The sequence below is a fragment of the Cyanidioschyzon merolae genome, chromosome 11 (genome assembly GCF_000091205.1).
Source record: "Cyanidioschyzon merolae strain 10D DNA, chromosome 11, complete genome".
Lineage (NCBI taxonomy): Eukaryota > Rhodophyta > Bangiophyceae > Cyanidiales > Cyanidiaceae > Cyanidioschyzon > Cyanidioschyzon merolae.
The window spans coordinates 744,691-772,091 of NC_010137.1; the positions used below are offsets into that span (position 1 = coordinate 744,691).

The following is a 27,401-nucleotide window of genomic DNA, read 5'->3' on the forward strand; positions in this document are numbered from 1 at the left end:
GAGAACGGGTCTATGCTCGTCCACTAGTTCTGCAGACAGGCCGGTTTGGGGACCAGAGAGACCCTGGGTGCTCCGCGGAAGCTCAACGTAAACGATAGCTCTGCGATCACTGGCAACTGATGCTCCTGGTGAGCTATTCCCGCTTCAGTGATAGCAGAGTTTGAGGTAACAACTTCGAGACCTGGAGCCGTTGGAAAAGCGAGCTTCGGGAAGAAGCTCCCTTAGATCTCCGTGGAATAAAACGGTACTCGCTCGCCCTTCTATAACCGCGATATTCTCTCCTTGAGCTCTAACGAACGTGCCAGCACCCACTAGCCCTTCCACAACGGCAGACTAACCTGGACTTGCGCTCGTGGAGTCTGTCAACACGCTGCAGCACTCGAGGAGACGGCAACCTTCTTCGGTGACCCTGAATTCGGATGCTGCAACTGTCCATGGAACGCTATTCGCTGTGCAGCTATCGCCGACGCGTTTTCAAACCGCTTTCGCCTTTCGTACGTTCTCATGCAGCACTTTCTACAGTTATATGAGCACGGACGTTCTTGTAACAGCAGACACCACACTAGCCGACCTTGCGTGGCCAATAGTATCAGCGGCAATACGCTCCGCAACCTTCATTGCGTTTTCGCTTAGAACGACGGTGTCGGTGCAAGACTGCGAACGCCAGCTAGGGTCTCTTGCAACGGATACGTTGACTTTGGACGCTGTTCCAGATTCCTCCGAACCTAAGCATGCCGGGGAATCATTTTCTCCTGCCGACGAGTGTCACATTGCCGCTAGTGGCGCGGGACATCACCAGTCGCTACAGCGTCGGTACGCAGTCTATCGTGAGTGGATCACGCGTCAGTCCGTGATAGAGCTGGGTATGACGACGTTCAGGCGGAGGCCGATGGATCGCCCCTGGGTTTCAAAAGCGCGTGGAAAATTGAGCGGGGAGCGAGAGCCTTCGGTAGCTTCAGGTCCAGGGGCCGAGCAAAGCACGAAATCATCCGAAACAGCAGCTTTTGATGTACAGACTTTTCGTTTTATTTTCCTCCTCGACAACAAGGGTACCGGATCCGTCATTCCATGTTTCCTGGTGACACCGACAGCGCTGAGACAGCTCAGTGGACGGCAATATAAGGAGTACAGTGGCCAACTTGAGGTTGATGCTGGGGCGGTCGTCGGGAGCCCGCTGTACAGCGACACCTCTGACGACGACGACAATGATGAAGACGATTTTGACGATGTTGATGTTGACGACGACGTCGCGCATGCGTGTACAACAGTCACTGCGGCACTGAGCAAGAGTGAACCGTACGAGTCCGCAACTCAGCAACGCGTTCCAGAGATAGCGGCTTCTACAGAGTCTCTGGGCTGGGATCGAACGGCAGAGAACGTGCTCGGCCTGGCGCTGCGACAAGGTATTCGGTATCTGCCGCCGCGAAGCCAGGTAACGATGGAGACGACGCCGAACTCCCTACCACAACCGGCGGTGCCCTTGTGTTCCGCTGCGTCCTTCGAGACGAATGCTCAGCGAGAGTGCCCTTCGTTGAACAGCGTCGATGTAGCCGGAGGTACGCTGCAGGGCTTGGCGACCTCAACAGCTCACGCAGCATCGCTGAAAACTGCAGGATTAGGGGCTCGGTCCAGGGAGTGGGCGTCGCTGCCGCCGTCGACGGCCAAGGGCGAAGGTGCGCAACTTTTTCGGATGTTAGCAGAGTCGGGCGTCCCGCTCGTATTCTTTGATGGCCTCTTCGAGATTATGTCCATGTATGAGGCTTTTTATGCCCCGCTTCCGCCAGACCTTGATGCATTTATTGCCACGCTTGGCATCGTGACTCCGCGAGTTGTCGACGTTCGCTGTATGACTGCACTCATGAACTTGCACGGCAGCAGAAAGACGCGAGCACCTTGTCGAGCGAACGCGAACGACCTCCGTCCGGGTGAGGCGTTGCTGGCGCTGATGGTACGCGTCGCCCTTCAAAGTGCAAGCGTGAAGCATCGCCATCTGCTGGAGTCTATTCGTGGTGGGAGGTGCTTCGTCAACCATCCTCACGCGCAAGCATTACGTCGACAGGCGCAAGCTTTCGCGCAACAGCATAACAACACATCAGCACGCCAACGCGATGGCACCGGGTCGGATGCATCCCTGGACAACGCTGGCAAGCAAGTGGGCATCATCCTGGACGGGCAGCAGCCTCCGAACGAGAGCGCCGATTCGGGAGCAGCAGGGCTTGCCACCTGGGACCTAGAGCAAATGCTCACGGAGAATAGCGAGCCTGCGAATGCTGGCGAGTATGCGAGCATGCTTTTGGTGCCGCTGGCGAGAGCGCAAACGAATGCGCTCGAACGCTATGGACAAAGCAGCAGCGACGGCACTGCCGCAGGCTCTTGGCCGGCGCCTGGCGTACCGGCTGATGCTCTTGCCGATTGCACGCCTCTCAATGAAGCGGACGCATGTGAGCTCATTGCCGCGCTTGAAGACCAAGAATTGCCGGATGATGCACTAGCGGATTTCGATATGCCTCCGCAAAACGTGTCTGGAAACACAAGAGGAGCGGCGCTTCGTGCCTTTCATGTGGGCGCAGTTTTGGCGTACTTACTTGAGCGTCACGGCTGGTCTGCGATCATGGATCGATTCCGCGGTTGCATCAGCTCCGGCTATGGAGACGACGCAATCCGCTTACGCGAGCCGGGAAGCGATGCGAATGCTGCGATGTACACGGGCAGCACTGGCTCCGGGCCAGACGTAATACAGGGCAAGCTGACGTTTCCGGTGACGTCGGCTGCGTCTTGGCGCTCGAGGGTCGGCGGGTTTGTATCCGCCAGCGACAGCAAGCGGATCACGAGCCCAGAATCCCAGGCGGATGCTGATCGTGTTCCCGCCGAAGCTCGTGACTGGGATCAGCGACACCAGGCGCGTTCGACACTCCACCAGGGCCAGCATGCCGAGGCATCTCCACCAGCGAATGCGTTTCTTTCCGAAACGCCTACCATAAGAACGACGGTGAGCGCAGCAGCAGTAGCAGCGCCAACGCCTACGTTGCATCAGCAGAGCAAAGCTGCGTCACTGACGCCGTCCAGCACCGTAGGGCATGCGCTGGCTGATGAATGGATTAGCCGACTTGTGAGTCTGCTCGCGCCGAACCGCCTAACCGAGATGCTCTACGAGCGAACACTCATGGCGGCAAGTAGCATCGCACAACGAGCATTAGGTGCACACTCGTTTGCAGTCGGATCTTATGCAGAGAAAACGTATCTATGGGAGAGCGGCCTCGACGTTGGCGTTTTCATTGCAGGCGCCACCAACAACAACAACAAGTGCACGCATACGCAGGGACACGTGTCCGGTGTCACGGGCTCGCCGCGGCGCGCCGCCACCCCCAACCCCAATGATGATGTTCATGATGATGCATCGTGCATCAGCGATGCGTGGCCAACGCGCCTTGCCGCAGCGTTGTGTGCGCGCGCCACGCTGCTTGCGTTTCGGCGATCGACGGCGGTACCAGCGTCGATCGCTGATCACAGCAGCGAATCGTGCATGCCGGCGAACGCGCACCCTCAACTGCTGTCATCGTCGCAGTCGATGGAGTCTCCAGTACACGCATGGATGCGCGATGCGGACACGCATTCGCAGGCGGCGTGGCATGCTGCTGCGCGGCAACGTTCACGGCGACGACGGCGACGGCGACGGCAGCAGCAGCAGCAGCAGCAGCAGCAGGAACAGGAACATGTTGTTGCAGCGGCGATATCTGGGGCGGTAACGACGGGTGATCTGGGCACTGTTGAGGCGCGCTCGGGTCCTGCGACTGTGGACAGCGATGCATCGTCGTCGTCATGCTCGGGCGGCGAGCGCGCTACTACATGGCGTACGCAGGGAAACGATGGTACATTTCAGGGAGTCTCAGCTGGCAATGCCCAGTGCGCCACGAGCTTGCATTCGCCCTGTATGGAGCAACTGGACTCTATATGTGTTGAGCGGACGCTTACCGACGACGACAACGCAGGCGACGGTGCCGTTGTTGTGCGATGTCGCACGAATGGGCTGACGACACAGTTCCTACTGAACCCGGCCGTAGCGCTTTGCAGGTCATGTTTTCTAGTCGAATGTGATGAATTGATCGGGCGGAGGCACTTGCTCATTCGCTGTCTAATTTTGCTGAAGGTTTGGTGGCGCCACAGCCTGGCCACTGCGCAGGCACGAGCTTTGTTGTCGCCGCTCTCCGGGTCGCTTGTCTCGCCGTTCCTAGCATTGTTGTTACTGAGCTATTTGAATTGCAGAGGCCTTCCTGGTGATGAACCAGCACATGTTTTACAAGGGCTCTTCTCTTTCTACGGATTCGATATGGACTGGTCTCGTTGCGGTATGAGCATCTATGGGCCGTTTGACATCCAAAGTGGCGCGCTGATGACGCATTTGACGACGCGCCAACCGCTTATCCCAGACGCGATGCTTCGCGCGCATCAGCTCGAGTACGCTACCTGTCGTCTGCGGTATCGGGGCAGTGGCGAAGGCAGTGCTCGCGACCTAGGCGACACTGATGCCGGAACGCGCACTGGCTACTGCGACGAAAACGACGACAACGAGGGTGCTGGAGAGCTACGCGCCCGAACTGGTCGCCAGCGAGCGCACTTGGGTCATTTTCCCCTCAACGTATTGGATGCTCTGGACCCAGGCTGGAATATTGGGCTCCAGATGGCACCGAGCCCATCTCTAGCATTCGCACTTGTGGGGGCATTTCGCGCGACGGCACAAAAGCTGGGCGAGTTCCGGGATCGCCCCAGCCGTATGCACTTGGACTTCATCTGGGGCATCGACGGTGCGCTAAAGCCCATCTGGTCCCTAATCCATGAGCACTGTGGATCGGATGCGGTCTTGTTGCTGCAAAGAGCATTCGATGATACGCCTGCTGAGTACGCATCGGGTGAACGCGCTGCGGACGGGCTCGACCAACTGAGCAGCGGAGTCGTTCCCGCAATGCCGTCCACAACGGTACTGCGCTTTTGGGAGCTGCGGCATCTCTGTGGCCTTGCGCTCGCCCCAGAAGCCGTATCCACGTCGCCATGTTCCGACAAACGCACTGGATTACGGCAGGTGCACACATACGCATCCAGTGCTACGCGCGAAGAGCTTGGCGCTTTGCCCGATATCGGCGAGCTGAAGCAAATCCTAGCCTACGTGCGATTTCTCATTCTATTCGATACTTCCGAGGCTGGTATTTTGGCGTTCCTGCTGCAAACGCTCCGACGCAAGCGCTCGCTACTCGTTGGAGAACTTGGTCAGCTGCTGCGAAGCCGTATGAACAAGAGCGCATGGCAGACGCTCTTCAAAACACGCCACGGGGGCTTGAAGCGTTTCCTTGAACGGTATCCCGATCTTTTCCAAATCGAAAATGATCATCCGCTGAATCCGCACGTCTCACTGCGCATTCGGGACCTCGGCCAGAACATGCACCGCAGACACCGTGGTGAAGCAACAGCTACCTGACAAGTGGCGGCTTTCGAGCTGGACTCGAAATCCAGGTCCATTCAAGAATCGTCCATATCCTGTTATGGAACGGAATCGTTTGCAAGTGGAAGTCGACTGCACTCGCCGTGTCTGAATGGGCCCCGGCGGCGAGCCGGCACGTACATCGACAAAACGCGTGCCACAGGTTGGATCACTCGGACACGAGTTGTTCTGGGCACCTTTTCGTGGCTTTCGCTGAGATGCATCTTTCGGGAGTCGTTGGAGCGCTCGCACTCCACCGATTTACCGCAGCATCCACTACAGGGCAGCGCCGGGCGCTTTCGTATTCCAGCACTGGTTTGCGTGGCTGGTTCGGACAGGCAAGTAGAACGCGAATCTCGGCGACGTCTGCAAGTCAGCTCGAGGCGTATCGACAGCGTCCAGCGGGGAGGCAGTTGATGACGCGCGCGACTGGCACGCCCGGGCTACTACCCGGGCTCATCGTCATCGACCGTACACCACAGAGCGATCGATCTTCGAATCATTGATTGGAATTCTGGCCCGTATTCGTCGCCTGTTGACCGTAAGAAATGCGATCTCCAAAGAATTAGCAGGGAGCTGTGTTCATATGCATCGATTGGAGACCATACATCCATGTGTGAAGAAAATGGAACGGGTATACGTTCCTAACTCGGACGTAAAAACCAGATATCGGGGTTTGCTTTCCACGACGATCAAGAGAAGCCTCTGCGAAATTTTTCTATGACTGCTTGCTTTTTTCCTCGTTATCTCCGGTTTCAGTGACGCGGGTCTCTCCGTTTTCCCGCAGTTCTGTTATCAGCAGTGCATGGATGGGTGATGAGGATGACGGTGATTACGGCAGCGTTCAAGTTCCAACTGTGCTGCGTCCGGCTATTATCAACGCGCGCACTGCATAGACGGTTGCTGTGATCGACGCTGTCCTTTACATTTTCATTCTCTACATTTCCATGCTCGGTGCGCGCTTCGTAGCAGTGACTCCGGAGTTTGGTCAGGTGTTATCGTATGCTCATTACTCCGTCTTCGCCGCCGAGAGCTGCCCAGTGGTGCATGAACGATTGCTACATGGCGCGGTACGTGGCCTTGACGAGTACCGCTGGCGGTCGTCGATGCCCTCCTCCGTTTCCCGCGCCTAGCACGATACCTTAGGATCACGGGCTTCTTCCGGGTGTATTCCCTTGGCGAGTACGCTGCCCCATTCAATAGCAGGTTTCGGAACGATATGTTGTCTAGAAGAAAATAAGCATCGGAATGAAAATCTGCGCTGAGGAACGCAATTTCAGAATTTCGAACGGTCGACGCTCCGTTCTTGCGAAACGGTGACGCACGCTTCTCTCGAATCGATTTCGGTGATGCCTCAAGTCCGAATCCAGGTCTCGTTTCCACGCGAGCAGCAGAGACGGGAGCATCTGCGCGCAAATCCCAGGAGAGGTATCATGTGTGTTCGGAATGCTGTTTCGTCGATGACCGGAGAGAGAAGCGAATTTGTCTTTGAAACAGAGTGAATTATTTGATGGGATAAGATTTGTGAACATTCAGCGTGGGCCAGTGAACAAATCGACAAGCGATGCCAACGAGTTGCCTAGAAACCGAATGATCGACAACCAGAACATTGCATAACACGGGCATGATACACGTATGGCAAGGAGAAGCATCCGGGTTTTCACGAACGAGTTGGATCATCATATCGCTTCCATGACCCAGCCTTTTGTTAAACAACGTCAGGAATTATCTTGATTCTGGTGACGCAACGAGCTTCAGTATCAAAGAGTGGAAGGACCCGCTCCGGATAGACGACCGAGAACCCGACCAATATCAATGCATCTGTAAGCCCATGTTAGCGCAGTCTGGATCCGCAGGCGGTGCATCAAAGGAAACGTGCTGCGTAAACAGGACGTAGAGGAACAGATCGCCCAGTTCAGCGTACCCGAATCATCTGTCCCGAATATACCTATTTAGCGTCTTAGCGAACCAAAAGGACTTGTAGGTATTTTACTGGAAAAACTAGCCATTCGCGCGGCGATGCTCGGCGATCGCGTCCTGCGCTGGCGCCGCCCCTGCCAATCCTACTACTTCGCCATCCAGCCTGCTTCTCTGCTTTCAGCCTATCGCTGCGCCCATGCCCCGTATCAGGAAAGGCTTAGCCAAGACAAAGGCAGTGGCCAAGGTAGTTCGATCGGGATCCACTCCAAAAATCCTGGCCAAGGCCCACGAGAAAGTGCGTTTCAGAAAGCCGAAGACGCGAAAACTCGCACGAGCGCCCAAGTACCCTCGCAAGTCTGCGCCTGCGACGCCGTGGATCGATGAGTTCGGCGTTATTAAACACCCACTGACGACGGAGAGCGCAATGAAACTAATGGAAGATCACAATACGCTGGTGTTTATTGTAGACGTTAGGTCTGACAAGCGGAAAATTCGTCAAGCGGTCGCGAAGCTCTACGGTGTTCAAGCGAGCAAAGTGAACACGCTCATTCGTCCCGACGGGAAGAAGAAGGCGTTCGTTCGATTGGCTGCCAACTACGACGCACTTGATGTTGCGAATAAGATCGGAATAATCTAAAGGTACCTGGTTTCGCTTGGCACCAAAGGGAAAACCGTCGGTGAAGTGCACAGCGGAAACAGCATTTTCATGCATTGCAGGACGCACTCGGCGGCGGAAGCGGCGGCGAAGCGTTCAGCAGACGCAGTAAGCACTGCGGTGCCAGGTGATCCTCGAAATCGCTGTTCATCGTAGCAACGTGCTCCCTCGGGCGCCTGGATACTGGCATCACATTCTGCAGCAGAGTCATATGGGTCGCGGATCAGGTGTGTTCGCTGCGAACCCGGAACGGAGCATTCCGTCACAGTGGATGATGTTGCAGCACAGAGAGAGCCCTGTGGAGCATACAACCCCAACATGGATGCTTTCAGCGCGAAGAGCGCATACATGCCATCGTTTCCCGGAACAGATAATTCGCAGTTGCTGGTTTCGAGTGCTGCCGCCTGTCGTTTCAGAGGTTTCTCAGACCGGATTTGCGGAGCGTCGGCAAAACCGAGCTTGATGCCCTCTGCCGCTACACTGTACGTATTATTCGCGAGCGATACTACCACCGGGATCTGGGCACTCTCTCCGGGGGTGTCTGTCATTTACCGTATCTGCGCTGCGTCGAAAGACCGTCTACAAGCTGGTACGTCGTTAAATGAGAGGCCAGCGATCCTTCTTGATTGTGCGTCGGCAACCGCCATATTTAGACCGCTCAGATCGAGCGAATAAAGGCGAATGCGACGGAGCATCAGGCGGCGAACTCCCGCTACTGTCTAGACTCGCGAACAACGAACCTGGTAGAGCGTAGTCGTAAACCCGTGCGTCGGTCGCGAACGAGAGCATCACCAGTTGCAAATGCGACACACCACGGTCGTGCGCTGGTCATCGTCGATTCAGAACCCGAACTCGTAAAATACTCCGAAACGCCAGGTATCATCCTGTGGTCTGAATTGAGGCATTTGGCATTCGGTTTCTAACCACGAACGGCGTCCGTGACTGCTATTCCCGTTCCATGCCGCGAACGTCTAGCCGGCCACGAACGGATCAAGGGCGCAGCAGCGCTGTCTGTAGCTTGCCCTCTATATAGGAGCTGAGGTCCACGACGCGATAGCCTCGAGACTTTGCGACATCCACGGGGTCATGTATCTGCTTGAGCGCCTCAAAAAGCGCCTTGAGGGCATTGATTCGGTTGCGAGATCCATGCAGCTTGGCGCCTGCGTCCTTCACTCCGATCACATCCAATGCGCACTGGTAAAAGTAATTCATGCGCAGCCCGGTGTTCGACTTGAGCGGCCACAAGTACACGAGACATCGCCCAAATCGTGCAGTTGATTCATGCGGTATCGTTCGTTGTTCATAGAGCGGCACGTAGATGAGGTTCCGCCGCGCCTCACGAGTTGCTCGCCTAATAGCGCCCTGCACCGTACGCGCCTTGCCATCCCCGTAGCCGCCAACGCCTTTCCCGTTTCCGATACAGACTGCAGCTCGGTAACTGAGCCTGGTGGAGCCTTCGGTCACCTTTGCGACTCGTTTCATATCCAAAAGCACGGTATGAAAGCCCCGCAGCAGCGTGCGTGGATCAGACGAGTCCTCGTACCACTGGGCGTAGCCACCGCTGGGACACTCGTCGCTGTTCTCGTATTGGACGTTATCACGCGCATCTGCCACCGGTCCGTAGAGCTCGCGGTACCTGCGTTCCTGGAGCGCGGACTCCGCCTCCTGCTCCGCAAGGATCTTATCTCGCTTGGTCAGGCGGCGTTTCTCCTCGAGTTCTGGCTGCGGCACCATTCCCGGTGGGTAAGCTTCGATTGGCACCGCAACACGCAGACCAAAACTCAAGTCCAGAAGGGCCTCGCGGGTGCGATACACTTGTGCGAGCTGTTCGAAAGAGAGTAACGCATCACCAGAGGTTTGCAGATGCGCTTTCAGCGTCTCGACCAGCTTCTTGGCATCGTAGAGCGTGGCGGAAACTCGTTCGCGCATGATACCTACGAGCGCCTTCGACTCCTGTGGGTAGGCGCTCATCACTTCCTGTAGAAAAATGCTCAAACGTTGGACCTCCTGCTCATGCTCGGAACGTAAACCGGCTGTATCCAACTTGGCAACGCAGGACCAGGTCTCCGTGACGAGACCTCGTTTCAAGAACTGACGCGGTTCACAAGCAACCGTAATTTGCTTTCGGAAGGCTTCCTGACAGCCCCGCATTCGGGTGATAGCGATGGGGTTGGCGCCAGCGGACCTGCTCGCTCCCCACGGGAAAGCACGAAAACCGCGAACGAGGACAGAAAGGAGAGAATGCAACCCGTCCGCTCTAGGAATATGACCTCTGTCGCTGCCGTGCAGGCTGCTCCATTTGAGGCCTCCAAGCGCCGAAGCGGACCCTAGAATGCCACTGCGGTGGTGGCCTGCAGTCCCGGTGCGCGCACCGTGCAGTGCGCCTAACGCAGCAGCCAGCCGAGGTGCCAGACGCATGGCGGGTCACGCTGCTGGCCTAGAGTGGTGCCTCTGCGAAACCGTTCTACACAAGTGCTCGTCTTCAATGCGCCGCACACGTGTGCGATGAACCCGAACGGGTACACGCAACGCGAAGAGCTCGAGCGCCCGTCGCCAGATCTACACACGCGGGCAAGTAAAGATGCACACCCACCGGCTGCAGTGCCTTGAGGCAAAGGATTGCGCTATGCTCGTGGACACCGTACTGCCCGATCGTCTGCCAGTCAGTCCTAGTCCCAGAACTGCTCTGCCCTGACGACTAGGCTCGATACCGGTAAAGAGGCACAAGCGTCAGGGGGCGTCAGCACCTCGACAGTGCGCCTCATGGTCTGGGTTTCCAATGGGACAAATATTGAATTTTCTATATGTTTATGGACTCTTCTCGATGCACGCCAGACCCTGTGCCGCTTTTTATACCAACGCGTGGATCGTCGCTACGAGCCGCGGAAACGCCTTTCCCAACGAAGGACTCCGTCCACGTGTATCTACCTTTGGTTATGCGTCTATCGAAGGTTTGTGATGCGTTTCCAGGGGGTCAACCCTGGAAACGGCAGCAAGAGCGCCGGCTGCAACTGGCGCTCGAGTGGAGAGCTCGTCTATCGAGGAACGGTGTCCGCGCGGCATCGCCTGGTACCCCGTGACGGCATCTGCGAGTTCGTTGCAAACATACCAACACTGCAGACCAGGAGGCGTCCAAAATGTCAGGATCATCTCATGCGCGGCCTGCCCGAAGCCGAACATTGACGCACATGATGCTACAGCTCCATGCCAAACTACAAGTTGTCAGGATACGGCACCCAGATTCGCCCGCGTGATCCACATGGGCGCTACGCAGTACCCGATTCCAGGGATGCAACGATGTCTTCCATTCCTCGATCAGCGATGCCGAGCTGGACATGCGGCACAATGCACGTCTGCGTACGCGACCTGCAGTCGTCACCTTGCACGCCACTTGCAGAGACAATGCTCTACAGACTGTTATTCCAGCGCTGGTTCTCGCCAAAGCTCTGCACCGGTCAATGAACACCCGCTGTCCGTTCCGCAGCGAGACCCGCGAACCGCTGGTCATCTACGACGCTATCGCGTGCCGCAACATGTCCGCGCGCTCAGCGGCTGTGCGGGCGCCGCTGCGCATCCGGACCCGTCATCGACTCGTGGTACGCCTGCAACACGTGCTTGCCAAGTCCAGCGGGATCGCGTCGTAACAGGTCTTGAAAGGCAGCGGTTTCAATCACCTCCGCGAAATGGTGCGTGATGTACGCCAGGCAATACGCTTTGAGGCCGCCCATGCCGTCCTCACGTTGCGCGGCGATTTCCAAGACAAACGCAACATTTTCAGGACGTATGGCTCGTTCAACCAGCGCAACACAAAAATTCCGCAGCTCATCCAGACGCAGCATATCTGCCGTTCGCAAACATTCAAGCAGGAACCGACCATCACGCTCACTCGTCGATGCCACGGAAAGCATCGCACTAGCGTCCATCGCGTTATCGTGACAAGCGCGCCCACTAGCCCTGGCAGCGATGCGCGCATCGTGTACCGGCAACTCGCCCGTATACAAGTAGCGCAGCACTGCCTCAAATACCGGTGCCGATACATCCGGTAAATGGATCACGCGAGGCCATTCCCCGTGAAGCGACTCTCGTAGACCCGAGTGAAACATATCTGCAAAATACTCGGATCGAGCAGCCAGGATCACCCGGTGCGCGTAGAAAAGGCGGCATCGTGAGGCGCGCTGCTGCCGCTGCCGCTGCTGCGTCGCCTCACGCGGGAACCCAGCGGCGCATTGCCCAGCGTTCATGGCGGCGGACACGTGGCGGGTGCGTGCGCTCGTCGCGCCTTGCACGCATGCATTGCTGGCGTCGATGCGATCGCATCGAGCGTCTACGGGCGACGCTGTGTGCGCTGTTGCCACAGCGGGCCCTGCGGGTTGATCCTCTTCGGGGAGCGCGTCCAGGGATTCGGGAACCTCGAAGATCACATCAGCAAGGGTCGGCTCGTGGAGTGCTTTTCCGAGCTCAGTGCAAAATCGACACGGTTGCAGGACGTCACCACGGTCGGTACCAAGACCATAAAATACGTACATATCTCCGAAGAAGCGATCTTTGGCTCTGTTTGTCCCGCCAAACAGATACATGGAACAGCGTAGCGGATCGCGGGGTGCCACCACAGCGGCGCTCGCCAGTTGCCTCGGATGCAGCTCGACGCGCACGCGCTCTGCCGAGGCCTGACCCAGAGACGCCTCCGTGAGCTCATCGAGTGCGATTCGCTGCCACATGTTCAGGTGAAAGTGGTATTTCCAAATATCTCGACTCAGGTCTGAGGAACGCAGCTCTGACGGGGTAGGTGACGTGTCTGCTGATACAGCGCTCGTCAATGCATGAGGCGGTAGCGAATGTTCGGGCCGCTCCGCAAGCACCGGCTGTGCGGCGCGCTGCGTGGCATCGAGGCGCACCTTGCCGCCGAAAACGTACATGGCACCGGCACCGGCGACCGCGCAGTGGCCGTGAACCGCCTGCGGTCCACCGCCGTGCATCAGCACCGGACAATGCCAGGACCAGGTGCATAAATTCAGCACAAAAAGATCAGAACATCCATAGTTGAGCTTGTTGCGATACTGAAAGCCCCCGAAAACATACATCGTATCGTCGTAGACAACTGCGGAATGCTTGCAGCGCCGATGTGGGTAATCGATCCCAGGGCGACCAGTTGCCATCGTCTCCTGTAGCGCACGTGGACAAAACCATTTGCCGGAACGCAGATCGCAGACAGCAGTGGTGTTGACCTTGCGACGTCCATCGTAACCACCAAAAACGATCATCAAATGGCCATAGGTCACTGCCGAGTGCTCAGCACGCCCCGAGGTCGGGCCACCTTCGGGCAATGGGATCATCTGTACAGAAGTGGCGTGCTCGGGGGTTGCGCTGAGCCCAGCACCTATCGACGGATGTGGAGCTCGGAAGCTTTCGCGCCGCCCTGACCTGGATTGGCCGCGTTCGACCGCCCTGAATCGTACTTCAGATCCCCTGACATTGGACGTACCTGTTGTTGTTGTTGCAGCAGCTGCTGCTGTTGGAACGCGAGCTAATGAGATGGATGTCGCCGCGCCTAGTGCTGCGTCAGAGGCGGTCTCGGTCGCACGGTGCTCGGCATGCCCGACATTCTCCAACAGTGCGCCGGGTGCTCGCGCCCTGCCCTGGCACGATACCAGCACCCATCGTCGCTCTGAATGCAAATCGAAGCGCCAAAGATCTCCCAGCACATGATTCTCCGCATCAAAGCCTCCGTAAACGTACAGGGATCCATCGAAGCTCACCATGGTCGCATGGCGTCGTGGTGCCGGCTGCTCGTCAGCAGCATTGCTCATCAAGCGCCAAAGACGAGTTTCGCCATCAAGTTCTATTAGATCGCAAAAATGCACCGTATATCTTTTTTGTCCATCTGTTGTAACCCGATAGAGTCCTGGTGGAGGCAAGGTGTCTGGGTCTGGTGTTCCAGTCGCGCTCCGATGCCCGCCAAAGATGTACACGCGGTTGTCAACCGAAGCCATAGCGTGGCCAGCCCGGCCCGCACTAAGATAACGAAGGTTCCCAGACACCGGAATCGACTGGAAGCGCATTCGGGTTGCGTATCTGCTTCCGGAGCCACTGGAATCCATCGAGTCCTTCCCGTTTTCGGCGCCGAACGTGTTTCCTTCACAGGTTCGGTCAACTGCGGTGCCCGCAGGTCCTTGCTGGGGCGCTGCCGCCGCGCGCTCGACCACCTGTCGGTGCTGCGGCTGGCTGCCAGCGGCGTCTGTGTGATCACCGACAGAAGCGGATCGCTGGACGTCCGCGTCTACTGACGCCAGCGGTACCGCACGCGGCTGTACGCGTCCCGGTGCCGCAAACGTCGGTTCCTCCGGGCACTCCGTCGTGTGTGTGCACCCGGCTGCGCTTTTTTCAGTTCGGTCTGGTGCGTCCAACGTTCCCACTGTTTGTGAAGAAAACCCGACGCCGACTCCGACGCCAATGTGCCGCGAGCGCTTCACCCAGCTCTCGGGAGAGTGCTCGCAGCCGCCAGCGTTCCAGGCCACGTTTCCGTGTCGTGACTCGTAAGCTACGGGATCATGGGACTGACCGAGGTTCAAACGGTTCAGTGTCCTCGCATCCGTCACTAGACACGACGACGCTCTTGAACTGGAGTCCTCAGAACCCGAAACGTTTCCCTCAGAGCTCCCGGCCGTCGACGGTGGTGATGGTGCGTTTGACCGGTGTGCGCCCTTAGCGCGCTGCATCCGTAGACTCGTACAACAAGTACACGTCACTCCAGGCGCCTTAGTTGCGCTCGGGCGTGTGAAGCCGATGTAAACGTGTGCAGGATCCAAGCAATCGACAGTGTCGTCCGCTTCCAAAACGCGTTAGCAGTGCAGTTGCAGCGTCTACGCAGTGCCGTTGCGTTCTTTTCGGTTTTCGACACGACGTTTCGATGCGCCATGGATTCCATCCTGCTGGACGGATACTGGTATTCGTGGAAGCGTTCATCACCATGTTGCACTCTACTTCCAGGTTCCATGGACCGTAGTTCGTTTCGGAGGAACTGTTATCTTGTTGCTAGTTACTGGATAGTTTATGTTCGTTTTCCGCACCGTTGCAGCTAGTAAATGGTTTGTTTCTGGGCTTTTTTTTCTCGCGCAGCGAATCGATGCTATCGTATGCTTTTTAGGGACCAGTAGCGTCGCTGATGCTGGTGGCAACCCATATCCATCGATCGATAAGGTTGTACACGTCTCAGACAAGAATGGAACGGGTGCACTTGGGTAACTCGGGTGTACAGACTCCAGTTTGGGCTCTCTTTGCTCTGTCATAGACAGAAGCTTATGCAGGACGTTGCTTCTCCGGTATCCTCGTCTTCAAATACGACGGTATCTGGGGTGCCTTCAGGTCCCTTGTCAGCAGTGGACAGGTACGAACGATGGCAGCGATACCCAAGTGCCGATTGCTCTGCTTCCGGTGCTTATCGACGACGCATTCAATGGACCGGCAAAAGATGCGACCCGTGCTGCACTTGCCGTTCCCCATGTCCTATGCATCAAGCCTTGACGTACCGTTCGCAGTGCCGGCACTTGACTGCTTGCAGGGATTTTCATGCGTCTAGTACATGTCTCATTCTCCGCCGAGGCCTACCCTGCGGTGCTCCAAGCCTGGCTACAGAGCGCTCCACTCGATACCCGCGTTCGATTTTCGCACCCAGTGCAGTGTCCTAGGAGCACGCGCTTCTTCCAGGCGATTCTCTCAGCGAGTACGCGATCCGCTGCATACGCAAGCGCATACTCTGGTAATCGATCGGGGGTTTGCGGACTCCGATGCCGTCCCTGATGACGAAACGATCACAGCAGCGAAAACAATGCAGCAAGTTGAGAAGTATCGATGCATCGAGGCTCCCGCAGTGCAACGCGGTGACGTACGCTCCACTCGAAGCGATTGCTCCAACGACGCTCGTTCGAGTCCGGGTCCCTCGTCGATGCAAACCGCAGAGACTGGAGTCTCCCGGTGCGTATACCGATCGATGTATCTCGCTGTTGCGGAATGCCGTCTCGTTAACCGTCACGAAGCACAGAGGATTCGTCTTTCAAACGGGACCGATGATTGTTCGTGACAAGTCCGGTACACTTTGGGGCAGGCGCTTGCGGCCAGGTTACCAAACGACGTCGTCGATACAGGTCTTCATGGTCAGTCCAGCGGCGCGACTGGTATTGAAACAGATACATCCATGAACGATAATGTGTGATGCTCATTTGCAACACGTCAGGAACTGAGAAGCATTGGAGGCTGCAACGTAAGCACCGGGCAGTGGTATCGGGTATTCCAGGATCACGCTTGGTGGCGGGCGTTGTAACTCATCGTGATTCCAGTGTCGTACCGAATACTTGCGACAAAGCATCGCAGGTCCCGGTCCTGAACCAAGACCCAGAATCCTGAAACGAGGTATGCATCCGGCATTGCATATGATTTCTCCTCGAGTGTCGAGACTGAGCATCCGAGAAAACGGCTGGTAAGATTTGAAGCCAGAATCACAGCGAGCATTCCAGAGCTTCACTCTAATCTGAGACGCTTGCGGGTGCTATTCGCAGGCCGCGGCACACGGCGTCAGCAAGTCGACACACAAGTGACGCACGCATGTGTGCGACCTAGAGCTGACTGCCCCACTAGCAAAGAAATGTCGTCTTGTCTCCGCGTTGTGATCGCAGGGGCGCATGTAGCTTCGCAACAAGCGCTCGCAGTCGCCGCCGCACGCTGCTTGTGCCAGGATCGATAGCGCACCCATATTTCTGGTGCGGGATCTATGCTGGAGCTCTTGAACCGCAGGTGCTTCCAGACGACGACAGCCTTGTCTTCGCTTGTTGCCGAGAATGAAGGCATCGAAAGAAAACTCGGACCCGGTTCATCTTTTCATACCATGAAGCATCGGAGCCGGCGCTATCGTTGTCGATGTAGCATGGAAGCAGCAGTAACCGCTCGGTGCCTCCGCTCGAGTCAATCTTCGGCCAGAGGTCTCCGAGCAGGACAACGATCACGGGGGAACCTGTGGATGAGCTGGCGCAGATCCAACTGGAACAATCGTGTTTTATGTCCGCATCACCCTGTGGATCTGGATGCGCGAACAGCAGCTTACAATCCGCGAGCCTACATTTCGAAAAGAGGTCGAAGAGGTAGCTAGATTGTAACCTGACCGCATGTTCGTCGACTTGAATCTGCCGATCAAAGGGGTATTCGCTGGTGTTTGGGCAACATTTGCGTGGATACCCGATAGAAAGTCCTGCGTCCATAAATGTTGCATGCCTCGGGACGCAAATGCCTCCGCATCGCATAGCGTAGTCCACGACAGCCTCGAATCGCACGGCCTGGCTGGTTCTCCCGTATGCAGAACGCAGGCTCTGGAATTCGTTTTCGGGACTGCGTCGACACACGCTGCAAGACGGGCTTCCTAGAGGTGCTCCTGAGGGTTTTCGGCAGCCGCTCCACGGGCTCCTGCATCTACACCGGAGAATTTATCGTAGTACCAGCTTGCCGATTAGACACTGCTGATCGTGGTGTTCTTCGCCATGACGACGCACGCCGTTTCCGAAGCTCTGCATCACTCGCAACTTGGAATGTGCATGGATCGAATGCGACGCCTGCGGAGGAACGGGGCTTCTCACGAGAACCGCGCCTCTGCAAGCGCACGCTTCGGGCGTTATGCTGTGATCCACACAGTTCTCTGCAGCGACAGCACCTGAAAGCAATGCGCCTCGCTCCGGCGAGCGCGCTCCAGTGGTTGCATGGGATGAACGCCACTCCGAACAGTCGTGGGCAGAAGCGATCTCCTCAAAGCTTCCGGATGCTGACGGAATTCAGGGTACAATGTCGATAAAACGAACATGGGAACCATGTGCATAGAAACGGTGATACAAGACATCTGTTCGGAGCGTCTGGATGCTGGTACCATGGAAGCTGCATCGTCGCTGAAGGAATCCGCGTGTCTCTGAGCACAGAAACGAATAGCAAGCCTTCTGGGAAACGAAAGCGCATGCCGCGCTGCCAGCAGCGCGCGATTCCGAGAAGCTGGCCATAAATGGACTAAAAAGATTCTAATTCTACAAGCTTTCCGCGACGTAGCCCCCGGTTGCCGCAAACGTGCGCGCTGAAGTCGCTCTTGCGTTTGCGTTTCTCATGGTGTATCGAGAGCTTCAAGCTTCGATATTTTGGTAGTTTCTGTTCTTTCTACCGTAACAGGTAGAAGCAGCTCATGGGATATTTTATATTCCAGGGAGCCTGCATCTCTTAACTAATTTTTCGTTCTCTTTTCCCTCGACCTCGAGTCTCACTGTTGTCCACGCGAGCGTCGTTGTTACAGGGTGCCAGTCCAGCACTGTTCGCGAAATCGCCTACAGATCGCAAACCCGGTGTCCGCTGCGGTTTCCTCGGGTTTTCGTTTTCGTCCGGGGTGACGGGTTTCACGGTTAGCCACAGTCAAAGTCCCGGGTGCGGTGGCAGTTGCTATTCGCAACGATGGCTTCTCGGAAGAGTCGACCGCTCCCGGCACACGGACTCGAAGTCGGACGTGCGCTGCTTCTAAACCTGCGCGCGACTTGACAAGGCCTCAGTTCTGTCTCCTTCCAAGTTAAGCGTCCTGAGCACTAGTCCAAGAAACTTGTCCGCTAGACTAGGGTACAAGCTGCTCATCGCGACTGGGCGAAGCAGACACCTCTGAAGGTGTCCGAGTGCTTCGCGTTTGACGCACACGTTTCCGACGGTCACCTGGCCTGCGCAGCTGTTCAAATGTAGTAGAAGGCCTAGAGAGCATCGCGCTGGAGAAGCCGCAGTGTGGAACCGTGCCCGGGAGCAGGCTTCCTGGCTATCGCTGGCAGTCCAGCGTCGTTCGCGTCGGGTACGGCGCCTCAGTACTTTAAGAGCGGGCTATTCGCATCAATAAGCTTCCGCCCAGGAGGCAGTTTTGCTCGTCACCATCACTCTAAGCGGAAAAGTTTGATCAGTGTTCTTCAATGCCGGCATAAGAAAAGCCTTCGCTTGACGCCTGTCCAATGGTTTGCTGGCGGGGGCCACGGCACGAGCGCTCCTCAATAGCATGGACTTGCTGCCTTCGTTTCTTTCTACGAATTAGTTTTCATGAACCGAAACGGATTTCCCCGGAAACGCGACGGCTGCTGGTGAATAGCGGCGCCGCCCCCCCCCCCCCCAGTTATCTGGATGCAGCTCTATGGTTGCACCAGACTCTGACTGTTGGCTCCTGAGCCTCAGAGACGTGATTCATGAACACAGCAGCTGTCAGGGTACCGCGCTCGTTGCGCCTCTATAGTTGCCATGCGGAGACGTAGCGGCTTTTCGTATTCATTGTGGGCGTGAGCCCGATGCAATCAATAGCGGAGTTCCCTGCAACACGCTCACGGACTGCATCAATACTCGCAAAGACCAACTTGAAGATGAGGATCATGAACGCTTTCAAATCGTTTCTAGGTCGATCACGAGGTGCTGTTGACGATACATCAGGCTCGCAGGAACGCCTGGGTGTACCGGAATGTCGCGGGCTCCGATGCTTCTGCGAGTCAAAGCGGACGCGGTGCACCTCTGACACCGCTCACTGCTTGTCCGCGTGACGTACCGTTGGCGACTCGTGTGCTATGTATTTCAAGTCGTTCACAGGTTTGCGGGTATGCGCGTGTGCAGACGGCGGATCCTCAAGCATGCGGCACCGCTTGAGCTCCCGTCCAAAGACTTAAACTACATCAAGTGTCCGACTCGTGGCAAACTCCCACTGCACTACGCGCGTATGCGCCGATCCGCGGCACCCCCAGCACGTGGCTGACATTCTGCAATGGATGACGTGCCTTGATTGCGTGTAAAGTTGCGCTATAGGATCTGGGATCCTCACTCTGTCAGGAATATGGAGGGCAACGCAGTAGATACACGATGAATTTCAACGGACCGCGGGTAGCGAGCACCAATTTGATGGGGTGTTCTGTCCGACGCTTTCGGGGTTTGTGGAACGTGGCCGGCGCGTCCGTCTCCCATTCGCTGGATAGCGAGCGTCGCTGTATTCATGGACGCTGGCGTTGGACGCACCACGCGCCTTTACGTATTCGTGTCTCGCTCCCGATGATGGTGCCTGCGGCTTGCGTAAACAGACGCACGCCATCACAGAGTGTGTTAGACCAAAAGCCGCGGTAGCTTTGGTGCGGGTCTTGGAATCGCTCGACTCGTTCTTCTAAGAATACGAATCGAATCGCATTTCATTTCCCGGGGATGGGCGTTTATATGGATGGTACAGGTCTCACAATGCACCCATGCAAAGAAGTTGTAAAATTGGAAACATTCAATTGCGACAAGAGTCTACAGAAAACTCGCAACGCGAAAAGCGGCGAAACTTTTGGAGATTCTTGCATCTACCATCCATGGCATCCGTTGCCATGGTCGCTGGCACCACCTCTGCGGAAGCTAACGCCCTGTATCGTCGAGCTAGAACCGCAGGGCGGCGTCAATGCAAACTTGTTCAGGGCGCTACTGGATTCTATCTTCCGGGCGCAAGGTGCGGCTTCTGGCGCTGACCACGGCACAAGCTGATCAGATGACGCTGCAGAGTCCTCGCGCCAAAATTTGCAAGTCGCACAGCTCTATAGCGATACCCGAGAAGCCACAAATACAATCAAAGATAGAATTCCAAACCACGGGTCGTATACCTTTTCACGAAACCTGCAGCAAGCGCGCACACACGCTTCGACATGCGGATTCCGAATGCACTGGGTCGCACCTCTAAACACGCTGCGGCTGCAGCGTGCGAGTCGAGTGCGCATACACGTGCCTCGAAGGCGTAGGGCTTCCCACCAAAAACCCAGTAGGCGTGCTTAGCTGCCGTGAGCGTCGGCACCGCTGCTCATGGTGGTGTACAGGCCGCCGCACCTATAGGTCCCGCACGCACGTTTCTACGGCAACCTAGGCGCGGGCGAATAAACGCATCAGTACGCTCACAGAAACTTGTCCCGTGCCGTCGGTGAGTAGACTCCCCCAGGTGCTGGTCTCGAGAGCGAGGTCTCTCGAAATTTCCCACGCTGACGTTTCCAATACGAAGGGCTCAAAAACGCGAGCGTCCACCAGAACTGCAAGGCCACCACTACGACAAAGGAGACCTTGGTGGACCAGGCGGCAGCTGGATGCGGGAGCACCTTATAAAATAGGATATAGGGGTACCAAACGATGCGTATGCCGAGCCAGCTGGCATAAAAAAGAACCTCAAACACCCAACCGCCTCGAATGTTTCGGCGCAGTAGGAGAAACAGCGTATTCAATTCAACAATAAGGATATCCGCGGTTATGGCGGTAAAAGCTAGCGCCAAGGACGCCAGATCCCCGATCTCGAAGCAGCGCGTGGTCACGCGTCGACACTCTCCAACAAGGTTGGCCAGTCGCAGAAGAGCCGTTGTCGGCTGCATGAGCAACACCATCGCCACAAGGTGATGCACCAGAATGGCCCACGGTTGTTTCACGATGTAGGGCGCAAACAGAATCCACATTGTGTCGCTCAAAAAGTACAAGTCAGCGTAGACCACGAGCGTTGCATGCACCCACACACGGTCCGTAATCATGCTCGCAACAGATAACAGGAAAAGCATGGGGATTTGTGCCATGTTCACATAGTCGTGGATGCGCGCACCCAGCCCAGGCCGCCACACCTCTCGGGTCGCTATTCGATCCCCGGAGCCAGGTTCGGACGTAGCGTCGGCCCCGTCAGAAGTGATGCCTCTCAACCCCACCATACGAACATTCTCACTGTTCCTGGACTTGTCCATGGTTCGCACGCTGTCTCCGGTATACAACGGAGACCTGCGCGTACGCCTCTTCGGTGCTTTTATCGCTGCCGTGCGGAGCGCGCGCATCCGGGCTGCGCCTGTGGCACCGCAGCGGCGCACGCGCCACGTAAGCGAAGCGAAGCGTTGCGATGCGTCGCTTGCGCAGGCGGAGGCACGCGCATCCAACGTCCATGCGCGTATGAATGAATCATCTTAGAACAAAAAGGGATCTATCTGATCGTTTGCGCCTCAACGCCGAAACGGCGTATGCGGGGATGGGCGCTCGCCCCGCAAGACGACGGCCGGCATTGGATAGCGCCAGTGTTCTTGCGTTGGCGGCCCTGTCGTTTACCATTCGGCAAGCAGCTGTAGTGTGTCAGCGGTTTGGGCGGACAACGCGTCTGGTGTCGCCTGTTGGTAGAGATCTCTGTTGTGCGAACAACTTCTGTTAGCACTGTTTTGCGTGTGTGTGTGAGTGTGAGGCAGCCTGGTCGCGAAACACTGGTACGGGCTCTAGCCACGAGCAGCATCGCCGTCCTGAGTAGTCGACAGCGCTCAGGTGTTTTACCTGATAGATTCGGCGCGCTCTGGTTTCAGGAAAAGTTGCATCCGAGCCAGACAAAATCAATCCTGGAGCGTGGTGTTCGACAACGATGCGAGTTTCCGTGAGCGATCCGAAGGTGTTTCGAGGTCAGGGCTTGTCGAGTTCGTTACGGCCAGTGTACCGCAAGTCGTGCGCATTGTGGATCAAGTTTGCGGGCATTTTTCTTGCACTGAGCCTGTTTAGCGAATGCTCAAACCTAGCGCTCGTCCTCGGCACCGATCATGAGCTGTCCAGGAACGACACGCTTCTGGAGCTCACCAGATACAGCTTTGATCGAAAAGTGAAAGAGTTGCTTTCAGACCACCCTGCAATGTTGTTACAGGTGTACGCGCCATGGTGTGGGCACTGTCGTCGCTTTGAACCTACTTTGCGCAGAATTTCACAGCAGTTAGCAGGGGGTTGCCGGGACCCGCCCACACACCCGTGTATCCCGGTCGCCAGAATCGACGGAGATCGCGAAATGGTCCTTGCGCTGCGCCTGGGGGTCTGGGGATTTCCCTCGTTTTACGGGCTCAGGGCGAATCCGGATAATCCGAATCGACCAGTCGTTCTGTTCTACAATGGCTCACATGATCAGGATGCACTCGTGGCTTTTGTGGATAGAGTAGCCAAACAGGTGCCCATTGACGCTATACCAGACGCGGTGCGTCTGGATGGGTGGCGTCATCCGTTTGGCGCCATCCTACGGCTGGCCTCTGCGGGTGTTTTGGCGCCGTATCAGGCGGCAGCGGGGCTCTCCTCACTGATGACGCGTTGGCAGTTCTGGGCTGTATTTGCGGTCGCTCTAACAGGTAGCCTGCTTTACTGGCGTCGTCGGCGACCATGGATGCCGCGACAATACACGCGGACAGCCACCATGAACGGACACGTGAAAAAACCCCAATGAACAGACGATTTGACCGATGGTATCGGTATGTACCTGCACGCTTGCGCGGGCTGAAGGCTTCACTTTGCGAGTACGAGTGCTCTGCAGCCTCCAGGTTATCGCACAGTCTCCAGCAGATGCGCTTGGCATATGCAGGAATCTGGACGATTCAGTTTCTGGATGATTTACAGAAAAGCGAGGCACATTGAATACCCTTGTCGGAATAAGACGGTACTGGGGTGTCGGACACCGGCGAATAAGGTCAGTTTTTGGTCTCTTCCAATGATCAGAAGCATCAGCCTCTGCGGACTTTTTCTGGGAGTTCGTTCCTTGAACACTCGCTGCTCTCCGAATTGGAATGCACTGGCGTCTCCTGTCTCTCTCGCTTCGTTTTCAGCATTCGAAGGATATTGATGACAGCGTTCTAGTTCCGATTTCACAACCTTGAGCTGTCGTTGACGTATTTCCTGTACATACAAAACCTGCGATCCGCGGTTCGCCCGCCATTCTCATCTTGAGTGAACACCGGCTCGGTGCGCCCATTGCAGCGGTGACACTTGGACATGCTCAGGAACGAGTAAATGTCGATCGGGCCTGCTCGTGCTCCCCATCGAGGCTTCACCCAGTGGCGCTTGAAGACTTGCTTAATGGCTCGGTACATGTACTTAAACAGCGCAGATGGGTCAACTGGATGCCCTCTTCCGTTGCAGCGCCCATGCACGCTCTGCGGTCGCGGGCATCTACTGGGCGATCTCGTCGGTGCAGACGCTGTCTGCTGCACAAATACATGTACGCTGTTCGATTCGATAAAGAATTTGTGGCACGAGATGTTGCCCGTGATGAAATAAGTACCGGAAAAGCACCATCCCGGCTTGAGAACAAGTCGAGATGACTCGATTCCTCTATGTAGTCTTCGGGCAAATCGGTGACCCACGCTCTACTCGACGCGATCACTTCGATGAATCAAGTCCGAGCCCACGACCCGTTTTTCACACAAGCGGAAGCCGTATGAGCCTCGGTATGCATAAGTTTTGTGGGATATGATGCTTCTGTTGGATTCCGTCTCGTCCATGGTGACAATCGTATGAGGATTTGTGGTTCGAACGGAGTCGCTTATTTGGTATGCCAAGTCCCGGTACGGTTCGGCATCAGCTTATGAACAATCATCATGCGACGACGTAGAGTACCTTTATCGTCATTCAACGGCGCCACTGGTGTTGCCCGCGATTTGCCTTCAAACAGAAAGACAGATAAAAGAGAATGAGTGAAGTGAGTGTGTTACATGAAAGGAACTAACAAAACCGGAGAAATGTACATATGATTTGGATAGTCGCATAGTTTATTTTACAAAGCCTCTCTTCAGGGACGTCACGAATCCTCTTGATTCCGGTGACGAGAAGAGTTTCGAGCAGCAATGCGTTGAAGGTGCCACCCGAAAAAGCGACCTTGAATCATAGAACGACACATACATCCGTTATGCCTTTTTGCTGTAACTAGAATGTAAAGGATCCACATCTTAAGAGACGGTCGACGAAAACTCGAGAGGCTGGAACAGAGTGCGCACTTATGGATTCCGTTTCAATCTGAAGCGGGTGCAGAGGCTCCGACAGGTACGCACTGGTTGCAGTGGGCGCTGACATGCTCGTCGGCCAGGCGCAAGCGTACCTAAGTGTACGCCATTCCTCTTCCATGCGAGGCGAAGTCGTCATCGGAAGATCCTGGTCACGATCGTTGACATCTGTGGGACGCGTCGCCGCACGGTGTTCTCTACCACGACTGGCTGCCGGCATATCGATGCAAGAACAGAAGCGATAGCCAAGGAGCATCATCTCGTACTTCATTTTTAGCGGTGGCGTCTTCGTAACGACCCGAAGCTGTGCAAAACGCTGCTGGGCAAAGGCGTCTGCCTACTCAGAGACCAAGCGCCTGATTCTGTGCTTTGCTGCAGCCGACAATGTAAAACAGAAGAATCGACCCAAAGACAACACAAAGAATGAAACCAATAAAAGCCAACAGGGCCGCTTGAATTCCGCTGTTACACTGCTCCTGCAGCGCATCCGCTAAAATGTTCAGGACGGGTCCACAGGCTCGCCACTGCTCCAGAATTTGCGTTCCGTTGCTCAACATGTCAAGAATGTGTTCGCCCTCAGTCAGAACGCCGTGGAGGAGCGTCGCGCGGAACCCTCCGGTGGATTCAAAGTCCTGAATAACTTGTTTGTAATTCTGCAGTGTGATGTTGTGATGCAGCAGCGGCTCCAGCGCAGTTGAGACTTTGTCCAGATCTCTCTGTTGTTCATCCAAGACATGCGTGAGGCTGGTTACAGCAGGACAGTAGATCAAATGGTCTAGCGAGTGAGACGATATGTGATCGGGACCACCAGTTTCCCCATGAATGTTCTCACCGCGAAGCAACTGTACCTGGCGTGCACTCGCGGCCGAGCAGAGGTCCCCATTGAGCACACCGTAGACAACAGAGGCGCCCAGACCTACCCAAGAAAGCGCTGCAAACAAGACTGGAGCCAGGAGCGTGATTCGCAGGAACCATTTCGTCCACCGAGACCTTCTCTGATTCAGTGTAACCGGGTCATCCGAATGGACTCGTGCGGTTTCCACGGAAGCGCTCCGGATCGCAAAACGGTTTGACAAGTAGAATGCCGCAGCAGTCAAGAAAGCCAACACCAAAAGCACAATCGCACAGGCCAACATCAAACCGAAGTGGATCGATTCTGCGAGATTCACCGATCCCAAGCCACTGTCGAGACTGTTCAGAACGTTCGCCACGTCGCGGTAGATGCTCCTCGCCTGAGCTGGTATATCGCTAAAGTTCAGCCCCGAAAGCGAACTCGAGCTCACCACCGACTCCAAACTCGTCACCAGGCTCTGAAGCTCCCCCGAAGCGTTCGTGTAGAGGGAGACAACGGCACGGCCCTCGAGGCGTACCGCGTGGGATCCCCCGCGCACCACACCGAGCGTATCGTCCAGGGTCTGGTGAGAGACGATCACACCTGCAAGAGCAACGGCAGCTGCACCTGCCATGAGCACGAGTCCGATCGTTGCGCTCACCGGGTACACGGCGCACAGCGGCGGAGGGAGAAACCGACAACCGTTAGAAGCTGGAGGAGCTGTCTCCGCTGCCACCGTTGATATTTCCTCGTCTAGTACAGGTGCTGATGGTTCTGTACTCGTGTCTTCCTCAGAAAAAAGATCGGGACTTTTCTCATCGGACGCTACCTTTTTCGCGTAGAAGAAGGTTGCGGGCTCGGGAGCGGAGACCAGCGGACGAGGCCGTCGTCGAGGTAAGCAGAGCAACACACGCCAAGGGACACAAACGAAGACTACACCAACAATAAGGAAAAATAGCGCAACAGCCAAATAAGGTATCGCAGTATACCCAATCCCAGCAAAGTATCCTACGGTTACCTGAAAGTCGTTACTCGCACCGATGATGCGTGGGTACTCGTGAAAAAAGGACACCAGACTTGCGTCCGTCGGTGTTGCGTTACCAGGTGTCGATGCACGTATGACACTATCCATGAAGCTCACCAACGCAAAACAAAAACAATAGAGTTGTCGACTCACCCAGGCGCTGGCCTTATCTCCCCAGAATCAAACACGACTCGGGACAGCAAACAAGATCTCGTGTCGCGGGAGAAATGCCGGCGGCACAGCGCCCGATTCGGCAGCTGCAGCGGCGGCCGCCTGTGACGTGTCGGCCGGCACGCCCCCCGCACGGATGCTGCTCGGGGCGTTGCACACAGGCCACGCTCGGATACACGTGCGTGGCTTGGTATCGGGGAAGGGGTGCTCGTTCCTCGACAGGTATGTCTGTGTCGTGATTCATCCAGAGCAAAGTTGTCCTCGGGAACGGAGGTTATGAAAAGCAGCGAACAGTCGGCTGCCCGCTATCCGTAGATCGCTGCAGTGTGAAGCGCCTCGTCTCCCTGATGGTACAGCGTGCGTGGGTACCGAGCCTTCTGTGCAGAATGAGCAATTCAGCTTGACTCGTGGTGGAGTCACGTTGCATCTGCGGAATGGTACTTTATGGTCGAGAATCGCTCGATCCGAGCGCATATCGTACCCGCATGATTTCGTGAACGCTGCCAGATGACTGCAATGGTGCG

The 27,401-nt window shown here is 56.2% G+C and overlaps 7 protein-coding genes and 1 non-coding gene across 8 annotated transcripts; 4 read left to right on the forward strand and 4 right to left on the reverse strand.

The window, feature by feature from the left end:
* Positions 1-526: 526 nt before the first annotated feature.
* Positions 527-5,470, forward strand: CYME_CMK272C (hypothetical protein; the record flags this gene model as incomplete). The annotated part of the gene is made up of 1 exon (XM_005536593.1): positions 527-5,470. One exon carries the CDS (start codon positions 527-529, stop codon positions 5,468-5,470), a length of 4,944 nt encoding a protein of 1,647 aa, XP_005536650.1.
* Positions 5,471-7,589: 2,119 nt separating this feature from the next.
* CYME_CMK273C (60S ribosomal protein L23A) lies at positions 7,590-8,030 on the forward strand (the record flags this gene model as incomplete). Its single annotated transcript, XM_005536594.1, has 1 exon — positions 7,590-8,030. The coding sequence occupies one exon, from the start codon at positions 7,590-7,592 to the stop codon at positions 8,028-8,030; it is 441 nt and encodes a 146-aa protein (XP_005536651.1).
* A 1,008-nt stretch (positions 8,031-9,038) lies between these two features.
* CYME_CMK274C (mitochondrial ribosomal protein S5 precursor) lies at positions 9,039-10,466 on the reverse strand (the record flags this gene model as incomplete). The annotated part of the gene is made up of 1 exon (XM_005536595.1): positions 9,039-10,466. One exon carries the CDS (start codon positions 10,464-10,466, stop codon positions 9,039-9,041), a length of 1,428 nt encoding a protein of 475 aa, XP_005536652.1.
* A 1,127-nt stretch (positions 10,467-11,593) lies between these two features.
* CYME_CMK275C (hypothetical protein, conserved) lies at positions 11,594-14,764 on the reverse strand (the record flags this gene model as incomplete). The annotated part of the gene is made up of 1 exon (XM_005536596.1): positions 11,594-14,764. One exon carries the CDS (start codon positions 14,762-14,764, stop codon positions 11,594-11,596), a length of 3,171 nt encoding a protein of 1,056 aa, XP_005536653.1.
* Positions 14,765-18,179: 3,415 nt separating this feature from the next.
* CYME_CMK276T lies at positions 18,180-19,758 on the forward strand. The gene has a single exon (XR_002461398.1). It is a non-coding gene; the product is annotated as a hypothetical transcript (transcript).
* A 1,231-nt stretch (positions 19,759-20,989) lies between these two features.
* On the reverse strand, positions 20,990-21,811 carry CYME_CMK277C (hypothetical protein; the record flags this gene model as incomplete). Its single annotated transcript, XM_005536597.1, has 1 exon — positions 20,990-21,811. The coding sequence occupies one exon, from the start codon at positions 21,809-21,811 to the stop codon at positions 20,990-20,992; it is 822 nt and encodes a 273-aa protein (XP_005536654.1).
* A 653-nt stretch (positions 21,812-22,464) lies between these two features.
* On the forward strand, positions 22,465-23,301 carry CYME_CMK278C (probable protein disulfide isomerase; the record flags this gene model as incomplete). Its single annotated transcript, XM_005536598.1, has 1 exon — positions 22,465-23,301. One exon carries the CDS (start codon positions 22,465-22,467, stop codon positions 23,299-23,301), a length of 837 nt encoding a protein of 278 aa, XP_005536655.1.
* A 1,890-nt stretch (positions 23,302-25,191) lies between these two features.
* Positions 25,192-26,814, reverse strand: CYME_CMK279C (hypothetical protein; the record flags this gene model as incomplete). The annotated part of the gene is made up of 1 exon (XM_005536599.1): positions 25,192-26,814. One exon carries the CDS (start codon positions 26,812-26,814, stop codon positions 25,192-25,194), a length of 1,623 nt encoding a protein of 540 aa, XP_005536656.1.
* Positions 26,815-27,401: the final 587 nt, after the last annotated feature.